This window comes from Narcine bancroftii, chromosome 5, assembly GCF_036971445.1.
Source record: "Narcine bancroftii isolate sNarBan1 chromosome 5, sNarBan1.hap1, whole genome shotgun sequence".
Lineage (NCBI taxonomy): Eukaryota > Metazoa > Chordata > Chondrichthyes > Torpediniformes > Narcinidae > Narcine > Narcine bancroftii.
In genome coordinates this window covers 37,934,418-37,961,518 of record NC_091473.1, presented here as the reverse complement: position 1 = coordinate 37,961,518, position 27,101 = coordinate 37,934,418, and the positions used below count along the sequence as shown (strand labels likewise).

The 27,101-nt window shown below is 38.2% G+C and overlaps 1 protein-coding gene across 4 annotated transcripts in view; it reads left to right on the top strand.

The window, feature by feature from the left end:
- Nucleotides 1–26,750, top strand: part of LOC138763274 (ataxin-7) — a 132,313-nt gene extending 105,563 nt beyond the window's left edge. For all 4 annotated transcript variants that reach the window (XM_069937144.1, XM_069937145.1, XM_069937146.1 and 1 more), the window contains 8 exons: nt 448–688; nt 2,535–2,794; nt 4,899–4,981; nt 5,544–5,809; nt 15,225–15,420; nt 15,652–15,773; nt 16,879–17,848; nt 23,596–26,750. In XM_069937144.1, coding sequence (XP_069793245.1) covers nt 448–688; nt 2,535–2,794; nt 4,899–4,981; nt 5,544–5,809; nt 15,225–15,420; nt 15,652–15,773; nt 16,879–17,848; nt 23,596–23,613 — 2,156 coding nt within the window. In that variant the 3' untranslated portion in view covers nt 23,614–26,750. The remainder of the gene's footprint in view (nt 1–447; nt 689–2,534; nt 2,795–4,898; nt 4,982–5,543; nt 5,810–15,224; nt 15,421–15,651; nt 15,774–16,878; nt 17,849–23,595) is intronic.
- Nucleotides 26,751–27,101: the final 351 nt, after the last annotated feature.

The following is a 27,101-nucleotide window of genomic DNA, read 5'->3' as shown; positions in this document are numbered from 1 at the left end:
AAGTAGCATCTATCCTCAAACACCCCAACCACCCAGGCCATGCCCTCCTTACTCTGCTACCACCAGGGAGAAGTTACAGGAGCCTAAAGACAAGCACTCAACAACACTTCTTCCCCGCTGCCATCAGATTCCTGAATAATCAATGAATCAAAGACACTGCCTCACTTTTCATCCACTATTGTTATTATTATTATTTTATTTTATAGTGATGTCATAAGATGGTTATAATATGAATGTTTACATTTTGATGCTGCCGCAAAACACTGAATTTCCTGACTTGCTCATGACAATAAATCCTGATTCTGGTGTTGTGAAATTACTTTGAGTCCTCTTAAATGGTCATAACATTTTTGGAATTAACATTTCACAATGTAAATTTGAATAAAGCCAAATCCAATGCTGTTGCATTGTTGGCTAATGCAGAATTGTTTCATTTTCCATTTACAGAAAGAAGACATAGTACATCATGCAAACCGTCTGTAACTCCTCCATCTTCTACGTATTCGTACCCTTCCACACTCTCAAAAAGCAGAAGTGGTGCTGATTGTGGGAATAGTCGCTCTTCTGGTGGCAACTGTGCTTCATCCAGCTCCAAGATACAAAAATCCCCCAAAGATAAAATTCACATTGGCGGTATGAACAGACCATTTTACATGGTTCACCATGGTCGGATGCACCATGATAAAAAGTGAGTGTGTACTTTTTTTGTTGTTTCACTTCGTTTTCATGGCCTTCCCCCCCCCCACCCCCGCTGCATTGTTTTCTTACAATAGATTGATTTTCAACACCACTGCTTTAAGATATTTTAACTCATAATTTCTTATTTGATTATTTGTACCCTTTGTAGCAAAGTTTCACTAGTAAACCAGGTAAGAATTACCAAATTAACCATGACCAAACACAATTGCCCTTGCCATAAATTCAGCAACTTGTGTTTGTTTTTATTTGCTACTTTTAAGCGCTGCTAAAAAATTTTAACATTTAATTGTAGCATGTCTCTCTCCAAAACATTTGCACTTGGCTCATTTCATTCACTTCTATCTCACTTTGCCCAAAATCCATGTGTAAGAATTAAATACCTGGATTACTCCAGTTTCGATGTGGCATTTATTCAGATAGGTGAAATACAGCTATATGAACCTTTCTTATACTGAACCAATTCAAATTTTAAAAAAGTGCTGAAAGCTTGACATTAATAGCTTTTGTACTTAAGACCAAATGTAGGAATTTATAGAAGTTTAGGCAAAAAAAAATTACATTATTTATTCAGTCTATCTATTAGCACGAAGAAATTAATATCTTCATTATATTTGAAAGCTATGGCAATGAGGAGGGATTAAAGATATATGAAAACATATTCCAGCAAAGTTCATGATTCCTGTTGCATTCATGTATCATTTCCTCCTACTGTAGTTTATTCTGAAGATAAGCAAGACCATTTTAGTAAGCTAATTTCATTAAAATTTTATGACCATTGTTAAAACAACTCCAGTTTCCTTGGAATAGATAGATTATGCCATTAGATATGTTGCATTTCACTAGTGAATCACCATATTTGCAGAATGTTGCCTGATTGAGGATTATCCAATATTTTCCTTGGACTTTTCTGATTTAAAACAAAACCAGGAGATGCTACCAGGCTGGAGCTGTTCAGTAATTGAACTTGTGGTATTAACAAAACCCTTTTGACGTGAGATTCTCCAAATTTAGTATAAGAGAACCTGAGGCAGTTACTGGGAGGGAAAACTGAGAAGGAACAATGGAGCATAAACGGGCAAATACCTGCAAAGGAGGGGTCAGTTAACCTCCCAACTTGCTGATCTTTGGGATGTGGAAACAAACAGAACCCCCACCCCCAGAGGAAACCCACACAGTCATGGTGGTGGTGGGGGCTGGGGGGGGGGGGTGGTAGGTGGAGAGTGATGTCCAAATTTCAGAAAAACAGCCTTGAACATCAGAATTGAATTTGGGGCATTGGAAATGTGAAGCAATATCTAACGGCCATGCTATCAGTCAGCCCTGCTGCCCAATCTGTCACTTCACTATATTCATTGGCAGGTCTGACTTTACTGAGCAAAGGAATCAGGAGGAGCATCCTCGTGTCTGCTCAAGGTTGCAACGTTAGATTGAAGGTGGTGTTCCTGCACTCTTGATGATTCATTGTCTAAGATCCCAGTTCAGATAGAAAATATTAATTTTGGAAGTTATTGAAATGGTTATTAAAAAGGAGCATATTTCTGCAAACCAATCCATCTGTAATAATTAATGTACAATGCCAGTATTTTTGTTATGGTATAGATAATTCGTTTAAGAAATTATAGGGCTGTTTGTTGACCAGGACTCAGCTCTTCTCAACTCTTTTGAAATTATGACATAGGTTAAAGGATTACCAATTAAAAAGTTAGGAAATATTTAGTAATGTCTGTTTATCAATTTAATTGTTATGGGTAGATGAGCAGGTAATTTTATATTTCAATGCAAGACCAATGATATGAGGTATTTTTTAAAACCAAGAAAATTATTATATTCTGCAGCATAACTTCCGAGAAGGTGCATCCCAATGTGAAGATTGATGGCACATCATTGAAAATGATGCCTGTTCCCATAAACTCCGCCACTGTGAATGCTTCAATAAAAACTGGCCTTAATAGTCCTACAATACCAAAGGCACCCCTGCCCTCCACCGGACAGATACCCAATGGTAAAAATCTTCTGTCAACTCCTTCTTCCTCAGAAAAGAAACTTGAAGATGGTAAAAATATCAAGAAGCCCTCTTCGCATAAGCGATTGTCAGGTGAGCCTGAGTAGATCTGTGTCGTTCAGTGGAACTTGTGTAACTTTTAGAGATGAAGTAAGGATTTCTTAAAAATATTTTTTTTATTGAGGTATGATGATAGTGCTGTGTTAAATTAACTGGACTGGAACAAAGAGTTTAGGATTATTAATCGAGATTCATAAATTCCTACCAAAGCAGTGGGGGAATTTAAACAACTAAATCTGGGATTTTAAAATAGTGTAATAGCTGGATTATTGGTAAACCTCATCTAGGTTTCTCGTGACCTTCAAGGACGAAAGCTACTTTCCTTTCCTCAATTGACCAATATATGACTGTGTGTACCGATATGGTTGATTCTTAGCTTCCTCAATCCATGTGCAAATGGGATTAGACAGTAAATGCCAGTTCCAGTACCTGTGTTCGGTCTGGGATTTGAATCACGTGCTGTCTATAAGGAATTTGTATGTTCTCCCCATGTCTGCATGGGTCTTCTACAGGGTTTCTAGTTCCTCCTACCCTTGAAAACGTACAGGGGGTTGTGGGTTAATAGAGTGTAATTGGGGCAGCACAGGTTCATGTCTGAAAGAGCCAGTAACCATGCTGTATGTCTAAATTTTTTTTTAAAAAAGGTCAATAAGAAATGACTCCACCTTTATTTTTCCCCGTGCATTTTGTTTATTTGTCTGTGTTTTGCATTTGGATGAAGAAATCACACCTGGAACTGCCAATATGTTGTGCCTAATCTGCACTCTTCAGTCTCTGTGTAAGCTCTCCCCTTCCTCCCTCCCCAACTAGTTCCATCTGCCTTTATTTTTCATGTTTTTCCACCTAGCATATTATCAGCCTCTGTCTCAACATTTTCCCTCTTCTCCACATCTTGTTCCATCTGTCCATCATTCCCTTTCCTCTCAAGTCTGGTTCCATGTATCTGTCTCACCTCTCACTGGCTATCTTCCCTCTATAGCAGTGGTTCTCAACCTTTTTCTTCCCACTCACATACCACTTTAAATATTCTTATGCCATTGGCATTCTGTGATTAGTAAGGGATTGCTTAAAGTGGTATGTGAGTGGGAAGGGAAGGTTGAGAATTACTGCTCTAGACCCAATTGTTAATGAAATATTTTCCTTGAGAATAATTGCCATTCCTTTGGAATTATGAAAATGTACACATAATGAGTCCATGAGGTATGATTAAAACAGTGGTTTTAAAACTTTCTTTCTACCCACGTACTACTTTAAGCAATCCTTTACTAAGCGCAGAGCACCAATGGCATAGGGATTGCTTAAAGTGGTATGTGAGTGGAAAGAAAAAGGTTGAGAACCACTGCTCTACTGTCTCAGCCTTGATGCAGAGTTTTGACCAGAAATGTTGACCGTCCCTATTTCCTTTCACCTCCCCCCCCCCCCCCCCCCCCACTCGCCAACTCGATGCTACTTAACCTGCTGGGTTCTCCCAGCAGTTTATTTTTCAAATTTCACTACCTCCAGAAATTCATCACCAATCTAACCAGTGAGTCCACAATGAACCCAAACTTTGTGCAGCCTGGCATCACCCAAAGTTATCTGGTGTATTTTTTTGCCAATAAACTTAGCTTGTATGAAAGACATACAGATATACAACCCAGATTGGAGTGAAGCTGGTTAGACCAGAAATGCTTGATTACTGTTTGAGTTAACTGGTAGTACAGAGGTTTGTTGTTGTTAACTGTTGTCAATGTTATTTAGTCTTAATTACTTTATCTAATTCACAAGCACTAATCAGTTTAAGAATAGGATCTTAACCTGATTCTTGCTTTGCTCAATATTGAGTTAATGATATGCACGTTTAATTTATATACAAAGGCTGTTGAACTATTGCATGTGGCTTCTCTATTCTTGATTATAGGTGACTGAAAAAACTTTGTTGACATCATAGTTTTGAAAGAGATGTGGAGAAAGTCGTTGACAAATCAACAAGTAGGAGAGGAAAAAATTTGTCGCAAAGACTCATCAGCAAACTATGACAAATTAATCTTTGTGTCTTATTGTTATCGGAATTTTGTCTTTCTTTCCATTTAAACAAAACAAAGTCATTGGGATATTATGTGCAATGCATTCAATATTATCCATTTCTTTATGACAGAGCGGGAGTTTGACCCAAACCGACACTGTGGTGTTGTTGATCTTGAAACCAAGAAACCATGTACAAGATCTTTGACATGCAAGGTAGGTTACTATTGAACATTTGATTTTCTTTAATTATAATAGCTTGATCGGTGCACTGTTGTGAGTATTAGATTACCGTTTGTCCTGCAGAACTGTCCCTTATTTGCTTGAAAATTTTCATGCAGACTGTTATTTGATTTGCAAATTGATGATTCAGGTCTGGTTAGGAAAGCACTAAGACTTGTGTATGAAAAGTGACAAAATTTCAAACACAAAACCTAGTTCTTTCCTTTCTCTCCAAAAGCATATGGCAGATGGATAACACTGAATAACATTAAAATGCTGCCAATAATTACATTGCAATCTGGTTTATGTCCAGCTATGTTTGTTTCTTCAACAAGATCACACATTATTGTGTTGGATATCTCTCACCTTATTTGCAATAAATGCTAAATGTATTAATTTCAAATGTAATAAAACTGGCATCGTTTGTATCTGTTTTAGTAAACCTGCACTAATAAATACACATTTGAAATAATTGATGTAAAGGTAAGTATTTAAAGAAAATGTTCATATGAATATTTTTTGCAATTTATGTGAATTTATTCTTGGAAACACCCAGACACATTCCTTGAGCCAACGCAGAGCGGTACCAGGTCGTAGAAAACATTTTAACCTTTTGTTGGCTGAGCACAAAAACAAACCCAGGGAAAAGGAATCGCATAGAATCTCTGAACATCATCACCAGACACCCCTTCTCAGGGAATCGCATCCCTCGCCATCTAAAGCTTCCCAGGAATTGCACCAGAATTCCCATGGAAATATCGCATCGGATGTAAAACAGACGGTGTCTGGCAAAACCAAATTTTACAATTCAAGTCTTCCAAGGTATGTTAAATATAATTGTTATGATGAAGCTATTTGAAAAAATTGTATGAAACAAAGTATGGACTAAAATTAACAGAGGACATCAATATTTTGTGTAAAGCAAAGAGAAATTGGTGGAGATTCCGAGACACTGAATAGTGCAAAACTGAAAGTCAGTCATTTCAAGCCAATGAGCCTTGCAATTACATAAATTTACCTAGCTATTGGGTTAAGATTTGCAGACTTCCAGTAGTTTTTAAAAAATGTACTTCGAATATTTTATTTGTGACAAATACTTTGCAGTTTGAGGGACAAGTAAGTTTGAATTCCATGGTTATTTTGAGGTTGGAGGTGTAGATGGCTTTTCTTGCATCCGTTCTCAGCCTGAATTGGACCCATTGTGGTAAGACAAATCAGGTTCACCATGCAGCACAACCCAGACTTTTGCTCAAAAATTAATTACAAATAAGAAACACCAAAAATAAAACATAAATACCATGATATAAGATATTGGATGGGATAAACAAAGATGTGATATGAAACAATAAATTGCTGATATGTCTGTATTCCATACCTTACATACACTGTCATCAACCTCTCTGTCTCTATATAATACTCGTGCAAGATAAACCAAGTAATCTTCATTCTTTAACTACAGATAAATTTAATTGCATCTCATCTTAGCAGTCACTCAGAATTTAGTATAGTTTTAATTTCTTGAATGTTGCCCAAGTTTGACCTGATCCTTGATGACAAATCAATTGATGGGACTTTTTTTTAAACTGCAACCTCTTATCAAATATAATATATCACGGTAAATCCCCTGGAATCTTGCTGGGTAAATGAGTTTTTTCAGTTGCTTAAGACTGTGTGGTTGCATGAAAGAAGAACTATCAGACATGCCAATTTTAAACATCTGTATTTTTTTACCCATTTAGTTTCTGTAATTTTTTTTGACAATTGCTTAAATTCCAGGTAACAGGAATTCTGTATTTGGTATCCAACAATTAGTACAACCCAAAGATGGGGAGGGGGTGGTTGAAAGTCATCAGCATTCTAAAAGCTTGTGAATGAGGTTTACTCTAAATGATTTAGAATGAAATAAAGCCAGTGGGAACAAAAACAAACACACTGAGGCCATTTTGTTATTCGTGTAATAACATGCAACTTTTAGTGATTTTATGAAAATCTTCCACTTGTATTGTTAGAAGCCCAGAGGACCCCAAAACCCAGCAGCAATAGATATTCACCAAGACAAATGGTTACTTACACAAAGGTTGTGTAAAACAGGATTAAACTTTAACTTATCACTATTAACTAACCTAACTTAACCCCTTTCTAATTCTAAGCGCACATGTATGTAATGTGTATGCAAGTTCAGGAAAGTTCTTTGATTCACAGTCCAATCTCACTTCTCATTTCTCCAAGTTCACTGGTTGTGGGCAATTCTTATACTGTGCTTAGAATTTAACATTTATGAAGTTTACCAGGCTTTGGTGCCTAGAAGGTCAATGGTTACCGCTCAGAAAGGTTTTTATAGAGAGATTTGTTGTTCCTGGACACAAACTGATCCCTTTTAATCAGCCACATCAGTGTCTTAACCATATAACCATTTACGGAGCTGAAACAGGCAATGTTGGCTTTTCGAGTCCGCACCGGTTCACTGATTTTGTGCTTGCTGAAGAAATTTTCCCATCAAGGTTTTCCAGATGATAACCTCTTTCTTTCGGGTCACTACTGAGTTCTTTTTTGTTTCTCTTATTTCAAGTGAAACATTAAACAGCCAGTCCTCTCCTCTTGCATGAACCGCAAGGGCTTTGACCAGGCTAAATTAAGAACTCACAACCTGTCTTCCAAATGGGGGTTTTCCACAAGCTTTCCAGCTTGTCCTGTTCCAGTCTCAGCTGTTGCTGCTGACTGTAAAACTGCAGAACTGATCTCTCTCTCTGAGAAATAGCTTGTTTGACTCCCCCTCTGCTCGCAAAACCACCTGACCCTCTTAGACCAGCAAGCTGCACTCCAGACAGACTGCAGCCCCAAACTACTCCTCTGATCTCTTTCATCTGATGCTTTTCAAAACAACAATCCATTAGTGAAGTCTCTTGGGCACTCCCCAAAGTTTTTGCAAAGGCCTCCAGGAGCTGGCCAGTCTGGCTTGAGCAGAGCTCCAGTATTTTAAATGAGATCTGTTTTGAAGTGTTTGTATGTGACCTACTCTTAAAAAAAAACCTGCCCCAATTTATCTCCCAAAAACATATCTATGTACAATACAAACACAACATAATCTGTCACAGTACAAAGACTTCAGGATTTCACTGCTGCTTACAACCTGATAGAAAAGTTGAACACTGACACTGGGTTTTGTACAGCTTCCCAGGATAGAGCTTTCGGCAAATTTTGTATCCGACCAAGAAGCACATCCAGTTTGGATATGCAGCATGCAATGGGGCAGTGTGCTTGTGTTCATGTACCTATTTTATTTATTTCTGTCCGTGAGTGTATCTGTGCGATGAGTATAATTAATATAAGTATTTGAACATTTCCAAATAATGGAACTTATCCACAATTAATTTGAATCCTTTTATTTTTTAATGATGTTCTTTACAACCACTTATTTCTTACAGCATTATTCCACTTCAACATTCAAAATTAGCAATTCAAAGATTTAAATACCTTCAGATCTGTTCTGTATGTCAAATGTCTAATAATGTTTTGCTAGCTTTGTTTAATTGCATTATACCTCTTGAAAATAATTGTATACAATGAGTGACAGGAATATTTAACACCTATTTTCAAACAAGGAATTTGTTGTGAAGTAGAGGTGACTAAGACCTCTGCATAGAAATGTGTTTTAAATCAGTAATTTTAGTTATTAAAACTAAAATGGTAATCAAAGTGGACAATATTAAGTGGATATTATGTACAAGCCATCAAATGAATTTGGGAAGTGAGAAAATGACAACAGCAGGAAGGATTTGAGTGATGATGAACCAAATATCCACAAATTTAATTTTCATACATTTAATTTTAGACATACATGACGAGTCCATGCCACCCAATTTAGAGCCCATTAACCTCTGTACGTTTCAAAGGGTGGGAGGAAATGAAGCCCCTGGAGAAAACCCACGCAGACACGAGGAGAACTTACAAACTCCTTTAAGACACAGTGCGTGATTCAAACCCAGCTCCAGTCCTGATTGCTGGCGCTGTAAAGGCATTGCACTAACTGCTCAGCCAACTGTGCCACCCATGAGAATCTGATTCAGAAATGTGCATTTGTCTTTACAATGTGAAGTTTCTCACATTGCTAAATCAAATCAGTTTCATTTTTGTGTTTTGTAACTTTTTAAATATGCACCATTGTCTTTATAGATGTACTGTAGGAAAGTATAGAACTGCTTAGCAATCATGATCTCTAAACAGACATAAATGTTCACTCAGAACACTTTAGAATAAGAGCCTAAATATCAAGAGCTAAGATCACAACACATTTCTTTATTCAAGTTATAAATCTTGGGAACTCTCCAGTACAGATGGCTATAGATGTTGTCTTTGTCACGTCCAAGATTGTAATTAGTCAGTGTTTGGAATCGAGGTCAGCTTGTAAGGAGAATTGAGGCCAAAGATCAGCCTTGTAGCGGAGTGGTCATTGTTGGAGTGGGCTGAGTCAGAGTAGAAAGACTTTGGCTCAAGGGGCTTTGGTGAATAGGAGGTGGTGGTGCAGGAGTTGAAGTAAGATAGGGCCATCCTATTCAAGGAACAAAAAGGATTTACTGGGTAGGCACAGCTGAGGGCAAGTTTTAAGCCCCTTTCACACCACCAACCTTCTTAGGAAGTGGGTAAACTCACCAGGCATCCTGCACCCAGGGAGCCTTTCCCACTGCATCATGATATATCTGGTTCATCGATAATCTGAGATTTTAAGCGGCGGGGGGGGGAGGGGTCCCACCTCCATCAGTGATGTCATGAGTGATGTATTATGTACTTGCAGGGCAGTGCAATTGTAGCGGGAATAAAGCACATATGTGCTCATGATTAAGAGACTGGGGGAAAACGTGCACAGTTTAATAAGACATATATGCTCAATGTATAAAAGACAGTGGGAAAATCTACCACAATGGGCTTCAGACTGTTCACACTTTGGACAAACCCACAGACCAGCTTATTATTATTCACTAAACAATAGAGAATTACAATAATTTACATAATATTACATTGTGTTCGGTATTAAAAGCAATTTTGAGTTGATTTAAAGCACAGATACATGCTAACAGCCCCACTGGCTACGCTCTGACATCCATGCTGATTGTAGATATATTTCACAGCGTGGCTGGCTGCTCTCTGACAGACTGATGCAAGCATGCAAACACTATAAGTACCTAGTAATTCAAGTAGATTATCCACACCGCCACTGAGTGATTAATGAGTTAGCTGGGCTTTGACACTTGCCCCCACCAAGAGTCAAGCCCCGGTTGATAGTAACTTGCCCTGCGCAGCTAGGACATTTCGGCTGTCTGATTTCTGGATACCCGGTTCAACCCACTTGCGCTTGGCGGTGTGTATTAGATATAATTTTTTCCCCCCTCTAGTCATAAACAGTGGGAATGGCAGCCAAGGCAGAGGACTGCTCCTCTTGTAGAATGTGGGTCACCAGAGAAGCCAGCAGTATCTGTGGCAAGTTCATCTGCGAGAAGTGCATCCGGCTGCAGCTCCTGACAAACTGAGTTAAGGAAATGGAGCTGGATTTGAATGAACTCCAGATCATTCAGAAGCAGAGGGGATGATAGACAGGTGTTACAAGGACACTATCATACTGAGAAGGCGGGTAGATGGGACAGTCAGGAGAGTGAAAGGGAACTGACAGGCAATGCAGTTCATGCCTATGGCTGTTCCCCTCAATAACAAATATTCAATTTTGGAGACTGTTGTGGGGGGGGTGGGGGGGTGGGGTGACATCCTACCAGGGACAAGTCACGGCGATCAGGTCTCTGCCACAGACTCTGGTCCTATGGCTAAGAATGGAAGCGAGGAGAAGAGGAAAGCTGTAGTGATAGGGGATTCCATAGTTGGCGGGAAGATGAGAGGTTTTGTGGAAGAGATTTGAGTATCTTGGATGGTATGTTGCCTCCCTGGTGCCAGGGTCCGAGTTATCTCAGATTGTGTTCATACCATTCTCAGGAGGGAAGGTGAGGAGCCGGATGTCATAGTCCACATAGGGACAAATGACAGGGTAGGAAGGGGAAGGAGGTCTTGAAAGGAGAGTTCAGGGAGTTGAGCACCGTTTAAGGATTGCTAGCCGTGCCACGTGCTAGTGAGGTTAGATATAGGAGGATAATGCAGTTTAACATGTGTCTAATAACATGGTGCAGGAGGGAGGGTTTCAGGTTTCTGCATCATTGGGCTCTCTTCCAGGGAAGGAGGGACCTGTTCTGATAGGATGGTTTGCATCTGAACTGGAAGGGGATTAATATATTTGCAGAAAGTTTTGTTGGTTCTGCTCCAGTGGGTTTAAACTAGATTTGCAGGGGGATGAGTGCCAGAGTAGATAGAGGAATGGAGGTGGGAAAAGATCATATGAAAATTGCATACACCGTTAGAAGTCAGTGGGTTGAACGTGGTGGAAATGTTCTCAGGTGGATCTATTTCAATGCAAGGAGTATTGTAGGAAAGGCAGATGAGCTTAGAGCATGGATTGGCATGTGGAATTATGACATTGTGACCATCAGTGAAACTTTGTAACAGGAGGGGCAGAACTGGCAGCTTAATGTTCTGGGCTTCTGTTGCTTTAGATGCTATAGAGCGTGGTGGTGGGGGGGGGGGGGAATGAAAGGGGGAGGAGTGGCATTGCTCGACAGGGAAAATATCACAGCTGAGGTCAGGCAGGTCAGACCAGAGGGCTCATCTACTGAGACTATATGGGTGGAGCTGAGAAATGGGAATGGTATGAAGACACTCATGGGGTTGTATTATAGACCTCACAATAGTCAATGAGAATTGGAGGAGCAAATCTGTAGAGAGACAACAGACAGCTACAGGAAATGTAAAGTTATTAGAGTAGGAAATTTTAATTTTCTACATATTGACTGGGTCTCCCATACCGTAAAAGGGTTGGATGACTTGGAGTTTGTCATGTATTCACGAAAATTTTCTAAATCAATATATAGAGGTACCAATATATAGAGAGAATGCAATACAGGATCTCCTATTGGGGAACAAGACAGGACAGATGACAGAAATATGTGCAGTGATCATAACGCCATTAATTTCAAGTTAATTATGGAGAAGGATAGGTCTGGGCCTCAGGTTGAGATTCTAAATTGGGGAAAGGGCAATTTTGAGGAAATGAGAAAGGATCGAGAATGCGTGGATTGGGATAAATTGCTTTTGGGCAAGAATGTGTGAGGCCAGTGGAGGACCTCCAAAGGTGAAATGTTGAGAGTACAGTTTGTATGTTCATGTCATGACTAAAGGCATGGTTAGCGGACATAGGGAACCTAGGTTTTCAAGGGATTTGGGAAATCTGGTTTGGAGCAAATGAGGTACTTGAGGAATATTAAAAAAATGCAAGAAAACCCTCAAGAAAGACAGCAGGAAGGCTAAAGGAAGACACGAGGTTGCTTTGGCAGACAATGTGAAGGAAAATCTTAAGGGTTTTTACAGGTATATTAAGAGAAAGAGGATAGTAAGGGACAAAATTGGTCCCTTTGAAGATCAGAGTTTATGGAGCCAAAAGTGATGGGGGAAATCTTAATTTTTTTTTCCTATCAGCATTCATTCAGGAAACAGGCACAGAGTTGTGAGAAGTGAGACAAATGAGTAATGGAACCTAAACAGATTTAAGAGGAGATGTTACTATCTTAAAGCAAATAAAGATGGATAAATCCCCAAGGCCTGACGAGATATTCCGTTGGACCTTGAGGCAGGTTAGTGTAGCAATTGCAGGGGCCCTGGCAGAAATATTTCTTTAAAAAATATTTTTATTTGTTTGATTTTAAAGAAAAAAAGCACAAAAAGCAATTGTGGAGTGTTAAGTGTAAGTAACAGATTAAATCGTTGAAAAATAACATGCAGAAATCATAAGACATATCCACAATTCATAAACATATTAATAATTTTATCCTGATTAAAGAGAAATCGAAACCCCATCCCTTCTTTATCCACAAAGTATGATAATCATATTTAATAAAAAATGAAAACAAATAAAGCTCAAGTCTAATATGAAATGCCCCCCCCCCACCTCAGCATTTGAAACCTGATACCCGAATTATCAATTGAATAACAATCTTTTATAGGTTCAAACATGACATGATGTCTCTCAGCCATTTATCATGAGTGGATGGGGCAGCATCCTTCCATTGAAGTAATATCACTTGCCTAGCCAAAAAAAGGAGCAATGGACAATAGTTCAACATTTAATTGAATTCAAAAGAACATTATCCTTTCCCATTTTTCCAAAAAGAGCAACCAAAGGATTCGGCTCTAAATTTATGTCAAGAATTAAAGATAAAAAATGGAAGACATCTCTACAGTATTTTTCCAGACTAGGGCAAGTTCAGAACATGCAAATTAGAGAAGCCTCTCCTCTCTTGCATCTATCACAGAAATATTTAAAATGTCCTTAGCCATGGGTGTGGTGCCAGAGGATTGGAGGAAAGCTCACATTGTTCAAAAAAGGCCCCAAAAGTAATCCTGAAAATTATAGGCCGCTGAACCTGATGTCAGTAGGTAAATTATTGGAAAGTGTTCTAAGAGATCAGATATACAATTATTTGTAATGATTATGGATAATCAACATGGCTTTCTGTTGTGTTTAACCATCTTATTGAGTTTTTCAAGGTCGTTGACAAAGAAAAAGGCTGTGGATGTTGTCTATATGGACTTTAGTAAGGTCTTTGACAAGGTCCCACATGAGATGTAGTCAGGAAGGTTCAGACACTAGGTATTCAAGGTGAAGTAGTGAACTAGATTCAACAATAGCTGGATGGGAGAAGCCAGAGAGTAGTGGTGGAAGATTGCTTCTCAGACTGGAGGCCTATGACTAGTGGTGTGCATCAGGGATTGGTACTGGGACCATTGTTGTTTATCATCTATAATCATGATCTGGATGATAATATGATGAATTGAATCAGCAAATTTGCAGATGACACTAAGTTTGGAGGCATTGTGGACAGCGAAGAAGGTTTTCAAAGCTTGCAGAGGGATCTGGACCAGCTAGAAATGTGAGCTAAAAAATGTCAGATGGAATTTAATGCAGACAAGAGTGAGGTGTTGCATTTTGGAAGAAAAAACCAAGAAAGGCATACACTCTAAATGGTAAGGCACTAAGGAATGCGGTAGAACAGAGGGATCTGGGAATGCAGATATATAATTCCCCAAAAGGCTGTCACAGGAGGATAGGGTTGTAAAGAGAGCTTTGGCATATTGGCCTTCATAAATCAAAGTATTGCATATAGAATTGGGTGTTATGGTGAAGTTGTGTAAGACATTGGGGAGGCCAAATTTGGAGTATTGTGTGTAGTACAAGAACTGCAAGAAAGATATCAATAAGATAGAAAGAGTGCAGAGATTTACTAGGATGTTGCTAGAACTTGAGTTACAGGGAAAGGTTAAACAGGTTAGGACTTTGTTCCCTGCAGCGTAGAAGAATGAGGGGATATTTGATAAGAGGTATACAAAATTAAGATGGACATAAATAGAGTAAATGCAAGTCAGCTTTTCCTATTGAGTTTAGGTGAGGTAAAAACCAGAGGATGTGGGTTAAAAGTGAAAGGGGAGAAGTTTAGGGGGATTTGTTCATAGTGAATGCTGAGTGTACGTAACGAGCTGTGAACTGAAGTGGTGAATGCAGGCTTAATTTTCACACTTAAGAATTTGGACAAGTACATGAATGGGAGAGGTATGGCGAGCTATGGAGTGGGATTGGGCAAAAAGAATGGTTTGGCACAAACTAGAATGGCCGAAGGTGCCTGTTTCTGTGCTGTAATGTTCTATGAAAACCTCAAAGGACTGTGTGGCCAATTCTCATGTTTCCTGTGCACTTGTAAATATCTCTGATTGCTACAATTCATGTGCCTGAAATGCAAGGTAATTTAGAGAGATTAATTTTATTAGATGTAATAAAGCATTCAGCATAACACCAGTTGCACGTTGACCTCAACTACTAAATATCAGCAATTTTTCTAACTCTTATGCTGAGTTTACTTCAATACGAAAAGTTATTGAATACAGTAAATTCTCAGAATGAGCTGCCAGACTAATTGTCCCTGTAATTATCAATTTATGGTTAGTTAAACAAATATCTCTGCATCGTTTGGAAATAATTCGGTAAAATGACTGCTTTGCACAGTGCTGCTTAGTTCAGAAAGTTTTGATCTAAACTGATTTGTTCTCTAGAGTATCACCACAAGTCAACAAATATTGACTTTTATTTTTGAAGGCCTACCAGTTGTACGTCACAGCACAGAGCCAATAGCATCACTGAATCTGCATCGGTACATGAATTGCATCCCTCACTTGTTGGATCAGATTCTGTATCCAGGTTGTCTAGCGATGAGGGAGAATGTGATGAGAAAGAGGAACTGGCAGAAAAACTAGACTGCCATTATTCTGGACATCACCCGCGGCCAGCAGCTGTAAGTATGGCAAATTGAAAATAGAAATATTTTGTTTTGATATTCTTCCTCTCTGAATTTTTCCATTTGTTTTGACAAAATGAGCCATTTAATTATTGCATGCAGCATGTTTCAAATTATTTTTGCCTGCAATAGAATATAATTAATATTATAATTATGTAATCTGTCAGATAGATTAGATCTCAATTTCTTCATCAGTTTTGATTTTTCTCAATGCTTGTTTCAAATTAGCTTTGCACCTTTGGAAGCCGACTGGTTGGCCGAGGCTGCTTTGTATTTGATAGGCGATGGGACCACTTTCGGTGTGCATTTAGTTCTATGGTTGAAAAGCATCATAATTCACAGATGTGGAAGTAAGTGAAAATTTGCAAATGTTGCTATATGCAAATACAATCTCAGGGCATCACAAAAAAACATTAAGCTTTTATAAGTGGGGAAATTAAGTATTCAGTTGTACACAACAATGGGGAAACCAATTTCTTTTTAATGAAGTTGATTATGGATAAATGTTGCTCAGTACACCACTGAATTAGGTATTGCCTTCAACAGAGATTCTTTGCAGAATCAGTTAACAAAATTTTACATCAGGCCACAAGAGAAATTACAAAAGATGATCAAAACTCAGTACTTGCAAGAAGGATATACACATTGTAAGGAACAGGGAAAGACTTTTAAAAAAAGTTTGAAGCAGTTGAAGGATGGTTACCATTGGTTCTAATTAACCAGGTATTAGTTTGAGGCAATGCATATATCCATATCTACACATATTTGCATACATCTATATATATGTATATACACACACACACACACACACACACACAGAGTTTTCTAGACAGCTAAGAATTGTTTTTTGGAATAATCAACATTACAGAACCTTTGAAAACATCTTTGTCACTTTCAACATAGTTCTTTGGGATCTTCTACATCCATATGAGAGCATGCAGGACCTCGATTTAACATTTTGATAAAAAGGCCATTTCGAATCATGTGATCGTGCCCATTAATACATCAGTAGAGATAATGTTCTAAGCTCTGCATTGAACATTGATTCAAAGTAGCATAATACTCTCTATATCTGAACTCTTTTGAGTAAACTTCTTCCTATCTAATGAATTTGAAACGGCTGAAGATCTGAAAACTGAGAAGGTTGTGAAATGTAAGACAATGAAATTGGAAAAGTGAAATTCATTTCTAATGTCAACAACAAAGAACACTGAATTTGTAAATAGTTATATTGTCATTCATTTTGTCATAATTTTAGTAATCTACATGCTAACATAATAATAAATGACAAATTTTAAATTTGCTTATTAATCAGTCGATATTGATTGGTAATTTAAGTATTTATTTCTCAAGCTTTTGCTTGGATGGGTATTCCGAGCCAGCTTTTGAGCTAAAGTTCTCAAATATTATAGGTAATTAAAAAACTGAAAACAACTTGATTTTTATTTCTTTCAGAAAAATTCCTCCTGCAGTGGACAGTCCAACATCAGCACAGTCAGTTGCTGTTAGCACTGGCACAATTTCCTCACAACTGTCGCATTCCAGTGTTAATACAGCAGGTTTTGTCTCCTCTACAGCAGTGGCCTCACCATTGACATCTTCAGTGCTGTTTCCAACTCCACTTACATCAGTTGAAAGTAAATCTGTGCTGTCATATGCAACTACTCTGAATGCTCACCCTGCTGCCTTGGGCGTCATGGACCCTGCTTATTGTATGCAATCTAGACACATATCTTCACCTTCTGTGATGCCTTCTGGGCTTTCTTCGGTTCCTTCACACATGTTTAATAAACCTCAAAAAGTGAAACCCAGTAAGTCTCTGAAACCTAAAGATCCTTCATCTACCAGCAGTAACAGTAACTCCAGTAGCAACAATAACAGCAGCAGTTCTGGAAAAAAGAGAAAAAGTATTTCTGCACTGCCGTTGCATTCTTCCACTCATTCCACAGAATCTCTGAAGAAAAATTGTGTGAATTCTGGGAGTCTAGGGTCATCTAATTATTCATCTGTCTCATCATCTTATAGCAGTACACACAATGTTGGCCTCAATTGTACAAACAAAATGAATTCTTTAGGCCTCAAACATGACCAGTCAGGAAAAGGGCTTCAAATGGGGATCCCTGCAGAATCAATTAAACGGATGAGTGTGGTTATGAACAGTAGTGATTCTACTCTTTCACTAGGGCCATTTGTCCATCAGTCAAATGAACACTCAGCAAATTTGCATAGTGGCTTTTCTCATCCACATCCTCCACTGGACAAGCTGGAAGGTAAAAAGCGGAAAAGTTCACCGGGTTCAAGCACCATAAACAGTGGTAACAAATCGAAGATAGCCAAGTCGCCTGTGGTAAACAATGTCCATTCAAAGCATCCTAGTGTGATACCAGGAACACCAGGGCTTTCCAACAACACTCTCCTCCATCAGGTATGAAATACTGAGAAATGGAATAGTGTGTGACATGATCATGCTTCAAGAGTAGTTCTCCCTGTTCTGTCCCATCACATGATGGTAGTTGGGTTTGGAATTTGGCAAATATTAAATGGTATTACTATTGCGTTGATGTTCGATTATTTTTTTACTGTTATTTAACCTATTTGTTTTTGCAACAACATACAAATTCTTGAAGGTCTTCTAGATCTTTTGGGGTGGCATGGTTAGTATAGTGGTGACAATGCTATTACCAGCACCATTGACCTGGGTTTGAATCTGGCACTGTCTGTAAGAAGTTTGTATGTTTTCCCCGTGATCTGCATGGGTTTCCTCCAAGCCTTCAAAACATATGGGGGTTGTAGGTTAATTGATGTATTTGGGCAACACGGGCTCGTGGGCCAGAAGGGCCTGTTACTGTGCCAAACATCTAATTTTTAAAACAAATTGCACCAGAATTAAAACACTTGCTTAAATATTGTGAGAATTTTATAAGCTTTGAAATTTTATTCTACCTTATTTTTGGGAAGTCAGAATATTACTTTGTGCACTCAGATATCTCAATGGCAATACTTATTCATCTTTCCCTTGACCAATCATGTCAAAATTCATGAAGAGTTGCTCAGAATAGATGGGGGTCAAGGGAAAGGTGACCTGGTAATTTAATGGATAATTTTGCATAGAAAGAGTTGACTGGTGAGTTCTACAAACTTGTTAGGTTCTGTTAAATAGGATTTGTAGTCCACAAATGTGGCTCCTCCCAATCACAGAATCCAATAATTTCTATAGATATACTAAGTCCAATTTTATTGAGGATAGCTTGAAAACCAGTACTTCATTATTGTCTCCTGGATGTTTAAATTCACTGATTTCCATAAGATTAAAATTTCATAACTCATTTGGTTACACGAAGTTCAATTATTGTATTTCAATAACAATTTTCTCTTCTTGTACACAAAATGATGTTTGGCCAGTGGTGATTACTTTTGCCCGTTATTGTTAAATCATTCCTATTTATTTAATTACATTACTGAGCAAAACATGATGTGCCACAACATTTCTATTGAAATCTTTTTCTTAACCAGTTAAGTGCAGGAAGATGAATGAGTGATGCCCTCTGATCACACTGCTGTCAGTTCTCTCCATGTCACCCAACCCTCATAATGATCATGCTGCTGTGGTCTGGTGGACTGTCCTCTACCTTCTAGAGGCGAGCCCACAGCTCTTGGGCCCTTCGTATCTACCCTTGGACCTTGGCCACATTAACAAACATCAGGTTACTGTCTACCATGAGATCACATTCTCTCATTACCACATTATCCAGTTCTCCACAAACTGATGGTGCCCAGCCCTGTGCTATCCATTTCTATTTCCTACCCAACTCACAAACAGGACTGCTCACTACTGTTCTCTTGTCCCACTGAGCTTATTTCCTCATACCTTAACTCTGTCTTGTTGCCCCTGCCCATACAATCCATTCCCACCTAAATCAGAGACACCTTGTGTTTATTTTAACAACTTCTAATTCCTCGGCCCCCACTTCCTCATCTTCATCATGGATGTCCATTTCAAATATTCCATTCACTATCAGAAAAAGCTTGGGCTCTCCATTTCTTTCTAGCATCCAACCAGTTTCCCTCAATTAACACTCTCCTTCACCTGGCAGATCTTGTTCTCAATTGATTCCTCCCACTCCAACAATTGATGGTGTAGACATGAATACATGCATGGGCACTATCTGTCTCAGTTCCAAACCTATTCTGGCACTGTTCCCTAACTCTTTATCTGCTATATCGATGACTGCACTGGTGCTGCCTTTTCAGGAACAGAACATAGAACTCTACAGCATAGAAACAGGCCCTTCAGCCCTTCTAATCTGTTCCAAACAATTGTCTTGTCCCATTGACTTACAGCTGGGCCCTAGCTTTCCATACCCCTCACATCCCATACCGATCTAAACTTTTCTTAAATGTCAAAATCAAGCCCACATTCACAATTTCAGCTGCTTCTCATTCCACATTCTCTGTGTGAAGAAGTTCCTGTTAATGGCCTCACTTTTTAACCTTAACCCATATGTTCACCTAATCTCAGTGGAAAAGGCCTCTACATAATTTTATATACCTATATCAAATCTCCCTCATTCTTCTACACTCCGCGAAATAAAGTCCTAACCTATTTAACCTTTCCCTATCCCAGAAACATCCTTTAAATCTTTGCACTATTTCAGTCTTGTTGATATCTTTCTTAAAACAACAACTGTGGTCGTTTGAGCTTAAGAAAGGTCTTGGGAAGCTTAACAAAGGATTTAGGAGAGCTTGGGGGGGGGGGGTGCATGAGAAGGTGTTGGCATGTAGGATTAAGGAGAACTCCAAGGCGTTCTATATGTATGTGAAGAACAGAAGAATGATGAGAATGAAGGTGGGGCCGCTAAAGGAGGAAACGTGCCTGGAGGTGGAGGAGGTCCTAAATGAATGCTTCAATATTCACAAGAGAACCTTGATCAGGGTGAGGTCAGAATCAAACAGGATTGTGCGCTGGACGAGGTTGAGATTAAGGAAGTGTTGGATCTTCTTTAAAATATTAAGATTGATAAGTCCTCGGGACTGAACACGACATACCCCAAGTTACTTTAGGAAGAGAGAAGAGATAGCTGGGGCAGAGGCTTTGATCTTTGATTCCTCTTTGGCCACAGGGGAGGTGCCGGAGGATTGGTGTATAGCGAATGTATTCCCTTTTTTTTAACAAAAGGTAATAGGAATAATCCTGGGTATTATAGTCTAGTGAGTCTTACATCAATGGTGTGCAAACTATTGCAGAGGATTCTTAATGATAGGATCTGACTCAAGGATAAGCCAGCATGGCATCTGAAGGGAAGATTGTGCCTTACAAGGCCAATTGAATTTTTGAGGAGATAACAGAAATTAATGAAGATAAGGGAGTAGAAGTGGTCAATATGGATTTTATTAAGGCATTTGACCAGGACCCCATGAGACATTGAGATCAATGGAAGTTTGGCTGTAAGGATAATAAATTAGCTTGCATGTAGAAAGCAGAGAGTAGTAGTTGAAGGAAAGTATTCTGCCTGGAGATCAGTGACCAGTGGAGTTCTGCATGGATCTGTTCTGGGACCCCTGCTCTTTGATTTTTTTTTATATATGACCTAGATGAAGAGGCAGAAAGATGGGTCAGTAAAATTGGTCCCCTTGAAGATCATAGTGGTTGGCTTTGTATGGAACCAAAAGAGATGGGGGAGATCTTAAATTTTCTTTCATAGTATTCACTCAGGAAATGGGCACAAAGTCGTGGGAAGTAAAGGAAAATGAGCAGTGAGGTCTACAGAATAAAAAGGAGTAAGTGCTTGCTGTCTTAATCCAGGTAAGGGTGGAGAAATGCCCAAGCCCTGACAAGATATTCCCTTTGACCATGAGGGAAGCTGGTGCAGGAATTGCAGGGGCTCTGGCAGAAATATTTAAAATGTCCTTAGCCATGGGTGTGGTGCCAGAGGATTGGAGGGTAGCTCACATTGTTCTATTGTTTAAAAAAGGCCCCAAAAGTAATCCTGAAAATGATAGGCCGCTGAACCTGACGTCAGTAGGTAAATCATTGGAAGGTGTTCTAAGAGATCACATATACAATTATTTGTACTGATTATGGATAATCAACATGGCTTTCTGCATGATAGGTCATGTTTAACCATCTTATTGAGTTTTTCAAGGTGGTTGACAAAGAAAAGGCTGTGGATGTTGTCTATATGGACTTTAGTAAGGCCTTTGACAAGGTCCCACATGGGATGTTAGTCAGGAAGGTTCATACACTAGGTATTCAAGGTGAAGTAGTGAACTAGATTCAACAATAGCTGGATGGGAGAAGCCAGAGAGTAGTGGTGGAAGATTGCTTCTCAGATTGGAGGCCTGTGACTGGTGGTGTGCATCAGGGATTGGTATTGGGACCATTGTTGTTATTCAGAACAATGATCTGCATGATAATGTGGTAAATTGGACCAGCAAGTTTGCAGATGACACTAAGATTGGAGGTGTTTTGGACAGCAAAGGTTTTCAAAGCTTGCAGTGGGATCTGGACCAGCTAGAAATGTGAGCTAAAAAATGTCAGATGGAATTGAATGCAGACAAGTGTGAGGGGTTACATTTTGGAAGACAAACCAAGAAAGGACATAAACAGACCATGGTAGGGCACTGCGGAATGTAATAGAACTGAGGGATCTAGGTATACAGATACATAATTCCCTGAAAGTAGTGTCACAAGTGGAAGTGTTGAGTACAAGAGTTGGGAAGTTAAAGTTGTATAAGAGATTGGTGAGGCTAACTTTAGAGTATTGTGTGTAGTTTGGGTCACCTAATCCGGGAAAGTTATCAATAAGATGGAAAGAGTGCAGAGATTTACTAGGATATTGCCAAGACAAGGAACTGAGTTACAGGGAAATGCTAAACAGGTTAGGACCTTATTCTCTCGAGTGTAGAATGAGGGGAGATTTGAAAGAGGTATTTAAAATTATGAGGGGGATAGACACTGAGCGGTAGGTGAGATTTAAAAACCAGAGGACATGGGTTAATGGTAAAAGAGGAAACGTTTAGGGGGAAGATGAGGGGGATCTTCTTCATAGAGTGGTGGGAGTGTGGAAAGAGTTTCGAGCTGAAGTGGTAAATTTGGGCTCAGTTTTAACAATTTGGACAGCTACATGGATTGGAGAGGTATAGATGGCTATGGTCTGTGTGCAGGTCAGTGGGACTAGGCAAAATAAAATTGGTTCAGCACAAACTAAAAGGGCCAATGTGGCCCATTTCTTGTGCTGTAGTTGTTCTATACAAAAGTTGGAGTTGTGGATGGCGCTGAAGGTTGTTGAATGATACAAAAGGGCATAGACTGGATGCAGAGTTGGGTGGAAAAGTGGTAGATGGATTTCAGTTTAGGTTAAGTGTGAGGTGATATATTTTGGAAAGGCAAACCAGGAGGATGAGTACAGGGTTAATGGACAGTTACTTAAGAGTGTGGATAAACAGAGGGACCTTGGGTTCCAATTCCATACATCTTTGAGTTTGCAGTGCAGGTTGATAAGATAGTTAAGAAGGGTTTAGTACATTTTTAAGGGTTGGCACATTGAGGGCCAAAGGACATGTACTGAATAGTAGTTTTCCATGTTTGATGGAGCTCTCACCTGCAATTCCTCCATATCCTGCACTTCTACTCTAACCCTGCCTTTCCTCCACAGACAGAACAGTGATGGAGTTCCCTTAGTCCTTACCCTATCAGCCTTTGCATCATTCATAATTTCTGCCAGCTCCAGTGTGACACCACCAGCAGTCACATTTTCTGGGAGTCGTCATTAGACGGACTCAAGAGACTTAGCCACAAGAGCGGGTCAGAGGCTGCAAATTCCACCACTCTGGAACACAATAGGATCCTTTTCTTTCCTGAGTGCAGCTCTTACTATGCTCGGGAAGCTTGATGCCATTCCATATGCAGCAGTCTGTTTTACTGGCACATCATTCACGCTCTAAGCATTCCTTCTGTTCACCTCTGACAGTCCATGATTGCAGAGTGCACAATATTATTTGCCAGGGCTACTTCAACTCTAAAACCCCAGATCTATGAGGTATAGACAGAGCAGAATACGACTTCAATTTGTTTTTCCCCCCCCCCCATAAGAAGTGTCAAAAACAATTGGAAAATTGTTGAAAAAAATTTTGCTTTTGCAGATTTTATGGTTACTGTTCTATATTTTGCAGCCAAAGGCTCGACCATGATAACCAATGTTCTGGGAGAAACTGGACATCTTTTTTGGAAATTAAAAATAGGCACTCTGAACTGCAAGAAGCCTTGGAGTTTTCTCAATTTCCCATGTTCCTCAGGTTTGTGGATAGCAGTATCAAAATTGTATACAGGTGCTGAAGCCAAGTTTATGAAAATGTCACTACATGGTGATGAATTTTAAAGTGAATTGGTGGATATCCTGGATAAAATAGGCTTGCAATTGTTCAAATCAGTATTAAATATTCGGTACGTGCATAGAAGAATGACTACTGATCTGAGGTTTATGTAAAGGTGCAGTTTTTAAACTCTTTAGATGGGTGCATTTACTAAACAGTTGTGGATGTTGACCTGCCAAATGTTTAAGCTTAAGTACAAGTTTAATGGGAGTTCTTAACCCCTTGACGTGTACTGGAAATTTGGATCACAAAGCAGATATGTTGTATTTATTTCTTTCCAAGAGGTGTGTGTACTTTGTGTACATTCAAACTAAATAGATGCCAAGTATACAGAATGCTGACTTGTGTTGGGAAGTTATTTTGAAATTTATTTTTGTTGAATCCACAAACCCACAAGTAGCAGAACTAAAATAACAAAGGAAGTTCAGCAAATTATTTGTTTATAATGAGTACTTAAGAATATATGTAAATTCTAACTAGCCCCTGGTCAGAAATACAGCAGTCTGGAGAGCTGAAAATATTGCATCATGTATGGAGTATAAAAGCAACAATTTTATCTTTATGAATAAAATATGTTCCTTAAATGGATCTATGATTAAATTATGTACCATGAATATGGTACACACTACTGAGGTTCAGTGGCATTTGCAGCTTGGTCTTGCCTGTTTTTTTTTAATAAGGTAAGAAAATAATTTTTTGTGTGCGCTGCATCCTCCCCGAGCAGTCTATCAGTAGTCCACATAATTTTTGCACTAATAAATTATATCCATACTCTTAACTACTCTGGAATAGATTTTATTAAAAAGGGATGATGTTGCAAGTTTGTAAAATATACAAAAGATGTGTTAAATCAGGGATTTTGAAATTAAAATTCCACAAAAAATATTTAAAATGACCACTTTAGTGAATATTGCACACTTTTCAACATTTTTCCTATTGATCTTCAAAGTGGGGAGCATATCAAATGAAAGGAATTTTTTTTCCCAATATCACCTTAGTGTTGTCTTTTTCTCCCAAATTTAGATGTTAGGACATTGTGTGCACAGCATGGAGAATGTGAGCATACACTAATAGAGTCTGTTCAATTAATCTTAATGATTTTTTTGTGGGCAATGTGGTGAATTCTATATAAATTTAAATATAATATAGTGTATAGCTAAAAACTCTTAGAATTATTGTTGGATAAATGGCAGGAAAACCATCAAATGAGCCACATATTGCAAATAGTTATTCATAGAACAGTTTAGGCTGGTGACCAAGTAATAATGCCATTTCCTTTTAGCCATTATTAAAAGTTACAAAGGAAATTCTCAAAAAGAAAAATGCCCCTTTCTGCTGTAATAAATAGCATGCCTTTTGCATCCAAGTAGACATTTTTAAAAATTGGCTTGTATTGAAGCTAGCTGGTTCCTTTAGGACAGTTACTAATTGTAACTCCGTTTTCTTACCCAATTTTCAACAAGCTAAGAGATAAAGTATGTCACAATTTTTGTACCTTTTATTTTGAATTTTCTTGTTTAATGGATTATACAAAAAGTATGGAAATATCCCTATTTCAGAATGCATATTTTGTTAAAATTGTACATATTAAATATGTATTTTTGCACAGGTCATTTTCTTATATCCAGTTTTGGTACAATTTTGAAATCATCTGGTATTTATTTATTTAGGAATTAATAAATAACAGGTAAAAGTACCTTATTGTTTAGATATTCACTGCCCAGCTAATAATGCAAAATATCTACAGGATAAGATTTTTCGGGCACTTTTTATATAAAAAAAAGACTTGTCCATTTTGGAATTTGGGAGTGAAATGATTTATTTTTTTGGAAGTAGGGGAGGGGGAGAAGAAGAGAGCCTCAAACTTATTTCACTAATATATTAATTTGTTTAACTCCCAATGTATCAAATTCATTTGGGGAAAAAAAGTTATCCCAGACCCATCTGAAAAAAAACCACTTGAACGTTTTTGCAGCTTTTAGTCAAAATTTAAAGTGCCTGATAGTTGCTTCACAATGACTGTTTAAATTGAGCATTTAAAATGTTGAATGTTCATTTTTGATCAGGAGTTTGCTTTTCCACCTTGTAAGTTCCTGATTCTTATATGTTTAAACCTTAAAATAATTTGGAATCAACAAATCTTTCACTTGTGAAATGAAACCAATTTTTGATTTGTATGTGGTTATACCACCAGCCAAGAGCAAAACAAAAGGCCTTTAACATTTCTGTACCTTTGATGAAAGACTATGTTTTAAATATGAAAGAGGTCTAAAGCACTATTGCTGTTCAACTTGGCTCATTCAAATAAATGTACTTTTGAGTTTTACCCATAGTATCTAATACTACTGGAATGTAAATATTCTCATTCTAACAATTTTGAAGGTGATGGTGCCTTTTCAAAAGGAAATATCTTGGATTTCACTAAGTATCTCCTAAAATTCATTGATTAAATAGGATTAGAAAATGTTTCAAGAGTACGTCTTCCCATAATAGTTCCTCAGCAGAACTGATACTCTTGTACTGAAAATTCATGAAATTCATTTTAAAAAGCTGAGCTGAACATAAGTATTTGTGTCTTAATAGGCACTCAAACCCGAAGTGATTTGGGTTTATGTAAGGAATAAACAATGACAAAAGCAATAGAGACATGCAAAGAGTTTAACACTATACACATCTCAAATGTGAATGTAAGCCTGATAGCAAAGCATCTTGCTTCTGCTCTGAGCTTGGTTTTAAAAGCGACCTCCCTGTGTAAAAGTGTGAATAGTTGCAGAAGTACGCATAATCAAGCGCACTGGGTCACTATCGTATCAGCTGGACTTTGTGTTGCCTGCTGTATAATTCATGAACAAATGTCATGGGTCAGAAACTTTCGATATTTGAAAATGTATAGTCTATTTGTTTTGTAACAAGGTCTGTAAATAAAAATAATTTATACTGTTATTTATAACAAATCTAGTGTTTGATTGTCTACTATTTGAGAATTAAACTATGAATTCTAGAGTACAAAATATGCTAAAAGCCTGGACATGTTTAAAATCAGCCAGAAAGGTAATGGATTGATTTGGCTGTTAAATGGTTGGAGCTGCACGAAACATTTCTGCCATATCCATTCTTATCATCCTAGAACTTGCTATCCTACACTCTCTTGTTTAATTTCATTTGGTATGATCTCAGATGAATGTGATTCCTTAGTAATATTATTGAAATCTCACAATAACCACCTGGAATAGGGATTTTTTTTAAAAAACAGATAAGAGAGTTATTAAATCTAAATCTTAAACTAGTTCTATTTTCTAATAATT